General features: G+C 42.4%; 1 protein-coding gene across 1 annotated transcript in view; it reads right to left on the bottom strand.

Moving 5' to 3' along the window:
- Nucleotides 1–593: 593 nt before the first annotated feature.
- The window catches only part of LOC104413113 (myb-binding protein 1A-like protein), a gene marked incomplete at both ends in the record, with an annotated part of 14,359 nt that continues 3,471 nt past the window's right edge, over nucleotides 594–11,481 (bottom strand). The window contains 11 exons of the mRNA XM_010024030.1: nucleotides 594–728; nucleotides 1,784–1,873; nucleotides 2,549–2,700; nucleotides 3,780–3,867; nucleotides 4,271–4,376; nucleotides 5,022–5,225; nucleotides 6,005–6,130; nucleotides 6,706–6,813; nucleotides 7,284–7,573; nucleotides 9,842–9,959; nucleotides 11,260–11,427. Of these exons, the coding sequence (XP_010022332.1) occupies nucleotides 594–728; nucleotides 1,784–1,873; nucleotides 2,549–2,700; nucleotides 3,780–3,867; nucleotides 4,271–4,376; nucleotides 5,022–5,225; nucleotides 6,005–6,130; nucleotides 6,706–6,813; nucleotides 7,284–7,573; nucleotides 9,842–9,959; nucleotides 11,260–11,427 (1,585 nt within the window). The remainder of the gene's footprint in view (nucleotides 729–1,783; nucleotides 1,874–2,548; nucleotides 2,701–3,779; nucleotides 3,868–4,270; nucleotides 4,377–5,021; nucleotides 5,226–6,004; nucleotides 6,131–6,705; nucleotides 6,814–7,283; nucleotides 7,574–9,841; nucleotides 9,960–11,259; nucleotides 11,428–11,481) is intronic.

The following is an 11,481-nucleotide window of genomic DNA, read 5'->3' as shown; positions in this document are numbered from 1 at the left end:
ACATGTTCAGACCCATGAGTAATCTAGTTCATATTTCCTATCAGGTAAGCCTGGCTGCACAGTATTAACAGGTAGAGCTAGAGGATCAGGAGAGGGAAAAGGCTGAGGTTTTGATACTGACTCCTCTGTGCTGTTGCTCCTTCAGTAAAGAGGTTAATATGCTGCTATATTACAACAGCAATGACTCTCTGTAAAAAGCGTTAAGCCACACTCCTGCAGTGCTACAGGAAGTCTCCAGAGTGGCCTACAGGGATCTGGCCTCCACAGAGGCCAGGTAACACAGGCAGCATGTAACAGCATCTCAAGTACTTTAGTCCACATCAGCTTCATTTACTACAGGCAGGAGTACAAGCTCTATCGGGCTATACCAGACCAGCTGAAGCACTCAAGACTTATTAACAATATATAAAAGAACAAATTACTTATTCCCACAGCTTGCTTTGAAGATCCTAACCTCCTGCTTCAAATGCCATACAAAGATGACTGCCAGGGTTGTCACTACATGGGCTCAGATAGGATGTGGGTATTATTAACTCATCTTCACCACCCCAAACCTCCTGGTTTATCTATCAAGTCAGCCAGTGAAAACATACCAATGCATTCCCTGCTTGAAGAACATTCATCAGCTGACTGCGAAAATCATCATCGACTTCTTCATTCTTTTCCTCATCTCCACTGTCACTCTCAGAGTCACCTTCATCTGAAGAGTCCTCATTTCCTTCCTCGTCCTGAGGAAGAAAAGTGCATCTCCTGAGCCCACCATTCTTTAAGCACTACTTGATTCTCAGGTGTGTCACTGTTCAGAAATAAAAACTCAAGCCTCCCCTCACCCCACTGCCTTGCTTGCAGCCCTCACAGTCAAGGGAAGACACCTCAGTTAATAAGATGCCAGAACTTCACAAGAGCTAAAAGCAGAACAGAATACAGAGTTCTCTGTCATATTAAATGAGTATCAAAAAGAAGCTTCCAAGGAACATCTGAAGTTACAGCCCCCATCTGACTTTCCTTTTTGCTAATGATTGTAATGCTTTGGGACTTGAATCTCCGCAGTGCTGAAAACCTGAGATCTTGCATTCAGACGGCTGCACATCACAGCAACAATTCAGTCTGTGGCTGCAAAAAGGAGAGGCCTGTGCCAATTTCAGACTGCAGCCAAGAATCATAGGATGGTTTGGGTTTGAAAGGACCTTATGATCACCTAGTTCCAATCCTGTCCCATGGCAGGGACACCTTTCACTAGACCATGTCACCCAAGGTTCTGTCCAACCTGGGCTTGAACACTGCCAGGGATGAAGCATTTACCACTTCTCTGGGCAACCTCTGCCAGGGCCTCACCATTCTCACAGTTAAGAACTTCTTCCTTATATCTACCCTGAACTTTCCCTGTTTAAGTTTGAACCCATCACCCCTTGGCCTATCACTACAGTCCCTAATGGAGAGTCCATCTCCAGCATCCTTGTAGCACCCTTCAGATACTGGAAGGCTGCTATGAAGTCTCCATGCAGCTCCTCTTCTCCAGGCTGAACAGCCCCAACTTTCTGAGCCAGTCATTTCTTCTCAGAAAGACATCTATTCAAACAGTCATATCTACAACAGCATTGTCCTTCAAGGACAGAAGTCTAAGAAACATGCACTTCCAACAGGCTATTTGTGTGTTACACTTTAAAAATATATCTTAATACAGCAATAGCCATTTTACTCTAGACAGAGAAATACAATCCAGCCTATTACCACACATCAGGACAGTTTGAAGAGTTTTTGTCACTGGCAATGGCACAATTACCGTGTCCTGTGCAGATTTGATCTTCTTGTCTGATTCTTCCATCACAACAACAGCACTTTCTTCATTTTGCTCTTGGTATGGGTCAAGAACCTGCAAAAAAGAGGGACATGTGGGGTTTTCAGTGTTTTGTTTGGACACATTTCTTGTGTACAACAGACAGTAAGCCAGCCAATTGAATAATGAAATAGTAATTAAGGGCATTCAATTTTCTGGCTTATAATATCATGTTTGCTAAGCTCTTTCTGTAAGTAAACAAAAAAGGTGGAGAAAACTGAACAGGTTGGTGACACACAGTTTGATTGTCACAAATGAAGTATTAGGTTCATCATATAAAGTACCTGACTGCACATCTTTGCAATCCATACACTGCTCTCAGAAGACAGCACCTTACTCAGTGGTATGACAAATTTAGATTTTCAGTGTCACTTATTTTTAGCACCACTATGCTTAGCCTTTCCAGAAGAAAGAAATTGTTGCCATGTATACTCACATATAAAAACTATCAGCTATATAAAGTGACCTGGGAATTTCTTCAGCCTCAAACTACCAAAGAATCTAACTTAAAGTTAGCAGATCCCAGGCTCCGTTAAAAACAAAACCAAAAAACAACTCTCTGTAAGCTACATTTAAAACTCAGCAGCAAACTATTAGACATCTTTTAAATCAAGGAGACTTTTTATTCAATCCCAAACTAGAGACATACTTGTATATTTGCTAGGGACAAGACAGGCAAATGGTACAATGCCCTACTAGTGCCTCACTTACATCCAGGATCAGCTGCAAGCCCCTCTTGGTCAGATTAGGGCATATCCGTACAAACACGCTCTTGGAAATCCGACGTATGAGTAGGCTTGGCTGGGCAAGGAGGGAGAGAAGGATTTCCACCATCACCTCGACCCATCCTGGCTCTGTGTTGTCTGCGCAGGAACAAACAAACAATGTCAGGAAGGGGTAAACCCACTGCACTGGAACATCAGTAAGAGACTACAGAGAAAATCATCCAGGAAAAAAGACGACCATCTAGCTGACTGCCAGAAGTAGTCATTCAGCAGCACAGACCAGAAATAACCAAGTGTGAAGCTAAAGGTTTTAGCTGTATTTTAAGACCATTAACTGTAGGGAGAAACATGCCTGGAATTGTCTTTAGGCCACTGCAAAAAGCTTTACCAGGTATCAATCCATTAAATCATTACTTAGATGAGTGCTTCTGCAAATCACACAACCACATTAAAGCAACCAGCAGCTGGTCAGGAGAAGTATACACATTTCAGAGTTGCCAATGAAATCAGGAGTCACGGCAGCTCATGAAAAGTGCTGACATTTGAAACTGGTCCATTAATGCAAAAGTTTGGGAATCCTGATCTACATACAACCAAACCACCATAGAATTACAGCTTTTCTTTTCAGAGCAACCTCATATTTACATGAAGATTTCAGGAGAACAAGACCATAGTTAAAGAGAGAGTCAAAAGGACCAAGCCAGGTTCCTTCCAAGTCAAGTGCCAGCCTAACTCCACAGGCCCTAAGCAAGGACTCATTAAGTTAGCAAATAGGCCATATCTACACACAGGACACATTTAGCTTGCCCAGAACTTGAGGTCTGAAAAAACCAAGTTTCAGACCTGCCGGCTGTTAGGAGAGCCCACAGCTTTGCCTGGGGACATACCACCACTTCAGTCAAGCTCTTGCCCAATACAGAACAAGGACTCAAAAAGAGTGAACTCCATTGGACACTGCTCATCTGAACAATGGCCAGCTCTGAAGCTCACCTGTCCTTTATGAGACACACAGGAACACAACCCACTGAGGATGAGGGTAGAGAGCTGAAGCAAGAGAAGACAAGAAAAGAGAATGAAGGAGAGAGGATTCTCTTGAGGATAAATGCATCAAGCCAGAACTGATGCAGGAGTGCTTCACTAATGCAGGACTGCCATCTCCTGTCTTTTGACAGACTGTTAACAATCCCACTCCACCGCTTTCTATAGGAAGGACTCACCAGTCTTCTTCTTCTTAGATTCTTTGCTGAATGCCCTCTCTGTGCAGTTCAGAAGGTCGCTCAGAACATCCATTGTTTCAGACTGATTCTGTTTGATCACAAGCAAACAGTAAACACCCTCTTCTGAATTACCCACTACCAACAGCAACAGAAGGAACACATGCCAAATCTAAGAACCTCTCTAAATAGCTACAGATATTAAAATCAGTTACGACAACCCCTTTACAGAACAAAATATGAAAGTAAAAATTGCTCCACTGAGCAGCAAATCAAAAGGAAAAATAATGTTCAGGCCAAGCTTTTCACCTGTAAGGTGATGTCTACAGTTAGTGTAAAAATCACAGTTTATTAGCTGCCAGCTGCTCAATTGCAGAAGGCAGAGGCTGTGAAAGATTGGATCTCTGATCACAAAGAAAATCTCCAGCTCGGTGTTCAGAAAGCTCAGCTATCAGCACATTTTACACCACTCAAATATGCTTCAGAGGTCTTACCTTGAAAAGATGAATAGCCATTAAAAGCAGAAGTTGCTGGAAAGCAACAACTTTGGCACTATCTGATTTATTTTCCTTCTGCAGCTTCTTCACAGACTGAAGTGTTCTGAAGAAAGAAACCCCTCTGAGTCTCTCACAATTACAACAGCAAATCCTCTCTTATTATCAGACTAAAAGCATGACCAAATCTATAGTACCATTTTCTGTACTTAAAAATTTAATTTACTGAAATTGGACACACACATAGTACCCCATCTTAACCCAACACCACCATCTCATTATGTGATGATGCTTAGAAAACACCCTGCAGTTGTGCACAGGTTAGATTCCTAATGCTACAGGCCAGACACAGACTGTTACAGAAAATCAAGCTCAGAAAAGAGCACCAGAAAAGAGTCTCTGAGAAGTTAGTAGAGGTATTATTAGGAGAAGATAAGCAGAGTTACAATCATGTTTGGGAGAGGGACTATGAGCAGAAATAGGACATGGCCACCTGCACATAGTTAAACACAGAAGGAACAGGAAAAAAGGAGCGTGGTGATGAGCAAAAGAAAGGCATCCTGAAACCCAGCCACATGTGCAGGATACTCAAAGGGAAGAAATAGAACTGCCACTGCCTGTGAAATGGCTCTCCTACAGCAGCCAGAACAACAGCAGGAGAGAATACAATGGCCTAAAAAGAGACTAAGATTAGGGCTTTTCCATGTTCCTCATCTCACCAATGCAGCACCCAGCTTTCCAAGCCTCTCACCTCTCCCAGGCATCCCTCTGTTCCTTGGTAAAAGGCTTCACAGCTTTGACATGTTCACTGGAGAGCAGCTTGTTGGCATACTCAACAAGGAGAAAGATCCAGAGCTTCCCATCTGCAGTAACACCATGGATGTGTTTCTCCCGCAAGGCTGCAGCCTTTGCTGTATCCCCCAAAACGGTCATGGTGTTTAAAGTCTGAAGTAACCTGCAAAGAAAACCAGACAGCACGTTTCTGCCATTGAATCAGATGGCCTTCTCACACTTTCCAAAATAATGCCCACCAGTAGAGCACTCTCATCACAGCACTCTGGTCACTCACTGCAACCCAGATTCATATGGCCTAAGCTTCAAGCCGCGCATGTATCCAAGCACAGTAACGTACAGTTCATTGCCCTGGTGTCCCCAAGCACGCTATTATTCTCAGTTGTTTCATTCTGTATCCAACCATGTCCTCTGCTTTCCCTCTACTGATGCAGAAGCATCTATTACACCAACTCCATCTCCCTTAGTACAGGGAGAACTGCAGAGCCATGAGCAGCTTGCATTCAGAGCAGACAGAAAGCCAACAGCAACTCACACGACCTCACCACCTCCCTCCTGGGTCCTTCCACTGCTACCTTGCAACACAGGCAGTGGTAATCTAATAAGAAAAAGCAGTCTAAACTCAACTCTACACCTACCTGATTATCACACACAGACATTCAAGCAGGTTTGCCATGCAAAATTATGCTTTGATTGGACAAAACTTAAGGATCTTTGGAAAATACGTCTAGGATCTCCTTAAAAAAAAAAAAAAGAAGAAAAAAAAAAGGAAGAAAAGAAAGGCAGCAAAGCCATTCCCTGGTCCTGGAATTAGACAAATGCTCCAATACCAGCTCACGATTGCACACGTCTTGCCCTATTATTCCTGAGGAATAATATCTTACCCTCAGGATAAAAAAAAGAGAAATTTCCAAGCATAAAGCATGCAAACAAATTCCTTACCCAAAGAAGTAGTTTTCTGCCACTGAATGAGCCTGTTCATCTAGGGGCTCTGCTGGAAGAACATTTGCCTCATTTATTTGGGAAGTCTTTTTCTTAGCCTCAAAGAAAGCATGAAAGAAGCAAAACCTAGAATGAACAGAAGTAAGAACAAAATTAAGAGCCAGCTCCAGTCATAACAAAGCAAAACCAACCCATGTGAGCAAAACAAAGAGCACCACAGTCACATTTTTATTCAAGGATGTTCAAGCCCTAAAAAAAGTCACTTTTTACAGTAAGACCCTTTCCTCAGCATATACAAAGTAAAGAGAAGAATGCTCAGGACTTCACAAAAGTGCCTACACTTCAGGCCACACAACACAATACTCGGACTTCTGGGTCATATGCTGCAAGACTCTTAAACTGACAGATAAATACTTATTAAGATCTGATGCAAAGTTACAAGTGGGATCTTCAAGCAGTCTAGGTAGACAGGAACCTAAAATCTACTCAAAAGAAATAGGATTAAGGTGCTTTTAAATGCCTGAACTATTTATGACAATAATTTGTCCAAGTTTGCAGAAGCTACTTTGAATACACAACCTAGCCTCCCAAATGATTTAGGTTACAGAGTACTTCTATTACTAAATTTGCCTAATGCCCTGGAGGCAGTTTACTTGCGATATTGCTGTAGAGCTAAGACGACATATTTGAAGCGCTCTCACCTGGAAATGTCCATCACAAGGCTCTCTTCTTTTTTCACTGTACTTTCAATGATGTTAGCAAGTCGGTGGATAATCCATTTTCTTAGTCGAGCAACCTTATGTTGTGCTCTTTAAGAAGGAAGTGGATAGAGTCAGTAGTTTGAACACTATCCCAAAATAAACACAAAGCACAGTCCACTGCAGCAAGAGCCGACTTTCAGAGAGAGGCTTTACGCTAAAGATGGCAGTTACATAGTGCGAAAGGAACAGGTACAAACAAAAAGATGTAATCTTCCCAAGTTTGCTTCTTACTACACCAAAGAGTCTATTTACCCAGCTGAGGTACTACAGTTCAGCAAAAAAGCACTTCGACAACTGCAGGAGTCAGCAGAGTGAGGTTATAGCAGCACAAGTCACACACAGATATATTGTTTTAACAGCTTACATCTTTGGAAAAAAACCCTGCAAGTAACCCAGCACCCACAGCACTAAGTTGTGGCTATTCAGCTAACAACATTAGCTATCCAAAGCAGACTTAACAAAGGCAGCTACTCTAACCACAAAACAGAAAGAACAAGGTGCATCATTCTCATACTCACACGTTTGCGTTTTCCTGGTTCTGTTTTTGCCGATTACTGCAGAAGTCTAAACAACAGTCAAAGTCTGGTCTGAGGAACATGTCTTTGAGCCAGCCAACGTATTGTTGCAACACCACTGGCTGCAGGTGTCTCACCACTCTGGACGAGCTGGAGAATACTGGATTGCCTTGATTGGTTAGAGTAGAGAAGCCGATCATCACTGTCAGCTGTCTCTCTGAGTCATCACAGCTGCTCAGGAATTCCTCTATATATCCTTCCATCTCTGGAGCAAACTTAAATCGGTCTGGAAGCTGAAAAATGCAGTTAAACAAGCAGGTTAGGAACCTCACACTGACTATGAGTGTCTTGGTAAGTACAAATCACTTCACAGATTTGACTGCAGTAAGTAAATTAAAGTCATCTGCCTGAACATTTGTCATAAGGCATCCACCAAGTCATCAGTTTCCCCTCGTGGTCTTCCTCACATAGGACAGACCACAGAATCCTGTAATGCACCAACTTCAATCCTGTAACTTGCACCTTCCCAAACAGTCAGGCTTCAGTGGCTGGACTGTATGTTGGCCAGTGCAGCTAAGCTCCCATGGGTGATCAGCTCTTACTCTGGGTCAAAGCCCAGGGCTCACATCACCTGCCTCAGGTTTTCCCTCGATTTGGAAACTCCCCCACATTAATTCTAGTCTCCTCTTGCAGCCCTGGACCCTGCTGTCCTACAGTGGGTACAACAAATCCCACCTTCTCTCCCTGGTGTCTCAGAAGTGTTGAGGCATTCTGAAAGGATGAGTTGACGCATTAATGTAAAAACCATATCCTGAGGTGTTGCTGTTTTATGCTAAGCCCTGTCTTCAGTGCTGCCACTGATCAGTTGGGAACACTGCCCAGCAGCATGCAGACCGCCAAAACATGTCCTATCTCACCGCACATCCCATTTCCTTCATAGTTCATAGTGTTCAATTCCACTTATTTATTCCGGGCGAAACAAAAAAACCAACACAAAAGCATAACTGAAGAAACCCCGAAGAGAGCAGACAATTTGTTTGGTACAGTGTCACAATCAATACAGCAACCTGGCAGGAGCAGAAACAGTAATGGAAGTCTAAGGAACACTGTTCTTTTATTTAAAAGGGCTACAAAGTCCTAATTAACTACAGATCCATCCAACTATAACATAAAAATCCTTCTAAGAAATCACACACAAAACACAACTTAGCAAGCTCCTGCTTCCACTGTTGGAGAGCTTAATACTTGTGCATCAGTATGAAAACTCCAGGAGAAACAGCTGTAAACAGTAACTCAACAACAGGGGTTTCATCAATCATCTTTCAACAAAAGCAAATCAAGTACTTTTGCTCCCTTGTTGGAAAAAAGTGGGTTCATGAAGATAACTGTCAGTAAATACCAGACTCAAGCTTTGTCTAGTTCCATCTCCAACAATAACCAGGTAAGAAGGTACAAGTGTATTTGCTTTCCAAAACAAATCACCCATGTCAAGGAAAACAAGAAACTCACAAAAACACCGCCAATAAATTCAAACTAAGATCTTTCCTACTTCCTCAGCATCAACCACATTAGGGGTTCCTCCTTCCATTTAGTCAATTGTGTCTTTAGTGGATTTCAGACAGGAATTAAATGAACAAATTCAATTAACACATTTCTGAGGCACATGGAAGAATACAGCCTAATTCACTAAGCAACAAGCAGAAAAAGCAAAAAACAAACTAAGTCAGTGGATAAACCCTGGAGAAAGTTGGTCCATACAGGGAAGCACCATGGTAAGCATTATTTTTGGAGTAAACCCACACATCTATTGCTGTTTTGACATCAGAACAGAAAGGCTGAAAAGACCTATTCTTCCCAAGAGAGAGCAGTAAGTTTTAGGGCCCATATGAGGAGGCTCTGGATTACGTTGCCACGAAAAGCCAAGCCCAAGCCTGTTTTTACCCCTATTGCCCTTTTTTTCTTTCCCCCTTTATTGCAGGGCTGTGTTGTTTGCTAGATTGCTGGGAGGGAAGTAGGAAGAGGAGTTACAAAATCCAATTCCCATATAAAATTTGTGCTTAAACCTTGGATGTGCTTTTTGAAACAACCACTAACATAAGCAAAAGCATAAGCTGTCACTTTTTGTCTTTGCCTTCAAATGTTCATGCAACACCCAGCACAATGACAGACAAAAAGGAGCTTCCAGACATCCAAAATGAAAAGGGCTGTTAAAGGCTGACAGATTACACTGTCAATAAACTGAGGGCTGCCCTTCCCCTGCTTCCCCCAACGTCAGAGCTTTCTCAGCACCATCAATGAAAGGAGGTGGGTCAGTGCTGAACCATTTCAAAACCCTTAAAATAAGCCTGAATGAAAAACACACAAGTCAACAATGACAAACACAGTCTGTACTCAGCCTACTGTGATCAGTGGTGACACAATAACCATACTTTTACTAAGAGTCTAAGGCTTAAAATTACACAAACTTTTTTATACAAGACAACTAGAAAGGGGAGCACAAAGGGCTTCTACTCAGGATAGGGGTATTCATCCCTGAGAACGAGTACTTTCAGAAGACTTACCTGAGTTGTAACCACATGTTCTCCATAGTGCTGCATCACCTTCCCTTTAAGAACCATCTGCAGCTGATCCAGAGACAGCAAGGGCAGAGCACTACCCAGCAACCGGTAGCACATGTAACTGAGTGGGAACAAAGAAGATTCCCTCAGCTAGAGGCAGAGCAGTATAAGACAGGGAAGCAGTGGTAGGGCAGGCTACACTGCGCATGCAAGAAGACAGAAGTTAAGAAGTCATGGATCCTGTGTTTAAAAATCCTGCTGCCTGAAGTTTTTCTTCTGTCTAGCACAGCTGCCAAGGTCTGCCCCTGTAGCAGGTCCTCCACTGTCTAGAAAGAGATGAGTCCTTACCAGCAGCTCCTTCCTCAATCTACTTCATGGATCTCTTCTCCCCAGATATTTCCATAAGCCTAATAAAAACTTACTTACAGTTTTTGCCTATGCAGTTTTACTTCATTTTGACAGTAGCTTATTTAGTTTTCACAGCAACTTGCTGTGAAATTTGATCAGAATTGCCTAATGGGGTCAGGAGTCATTAGATGGACATCATTAGCCTCATTTCTGCAGGAAATCAGCCTAAAAAAGCAACACTGTTGAGCATACAAAGGCTATTTTCAGACTTACCCAAGACATGTACAAGACTTAAACTGCTCAAGCTTGGAAAACAGTTTACTTTCACTGCGATACTCATGTAATATGTTAAGAAGATTTCTTGTAGGTGCACCTCTACACCTTTTAAACTGTTGATATAAGAAGGATTTAAACCAGGCCACAGGCTGCCTCTTCCTATCACATAAATTAAACTGTGGTCCCCAAAATGCTCAGAGATTTGTATTCTGGATTTTGCAGCATTTTATACAGCATGAGTCTGAACAGACAAATAATCCTACTAAGATCTAGTATTAGACTGGGAAAAGGAGCTGAAATAGCTACTGTTACGGTCAGCCACAGCCATATCCTACTTAAAAACACAGACCATGTCAGAATCCAAACATATCCAGGATTTAATTCAGCCCATTCCACAAAAGCACGAGTCCAGCAGTATTAGACATGAATTTCAGAACTAGGGTTTGCCTACACAGGAGCTGTCCTTAAACCACACAAAGCAAGCCAAATGACTCTCCTTCCCAACCACTCAGAAAGCAAGGGACAGGACAGTTCCTCTGACAAGTCCTGTAGAAGCAACCTGTAGATTTAAGTCATCTTTATGCGCAGTCCTAGTTAAATTTAATCTCAAATTCGTTGTATGTCACAATTCAAAGAGGAATCTTAGAATTTAGGCTCCCTGTAAAGTTTTTCATGAATACCTAAACAACAAAAGCAAGTATTCTCACATTCTTCAAGAGAAACTATATGTTCCACCCTACCACAGGGCAGCAGAAAGACCAGCACAAGAAAGAGAAGGATAATACATTAAAACAAACCTCGAAGGTCCTGATTTTTCTTTCAATAGCCCATTCTCCACACCTTCTTCCCAGAACAGTTCAAAGGCATTTTCCTTCAGTGAAACCTGCAGCAAATCGAACGCTACACTGGGCAATTTCTTGTCCTTCTTCTCAGACTTGGCAGCACTTTGCAGAAGCTCTACAAGTCTAGTAGAAGAAAGAAAATAATGCAAGAGGTCTGGCCTGGAATGGGATTGCTGA

This window comes from Nestor notabilis, unplaced genomic scaffold (assembly GCF_000696875.1).
Source record: "Nestor notabilis isolate BGI_N333 unplaced genomic scaffold, ASM69687v1 scaffold13501, whole genome shotgun sequence".
NCBI classification, from domain to species: domain Eukaryota; kingdom Metazoa; phylum Chordata; class Aves; order Psittaciformes; family Psittacidae; genus Nestor; species Nestor notabilis.
The sequence above is the reverse complement of the archived record's forward strand: the minus strand, read 5'-3'. Positions and strand labels throughout refer to the sequence as shown.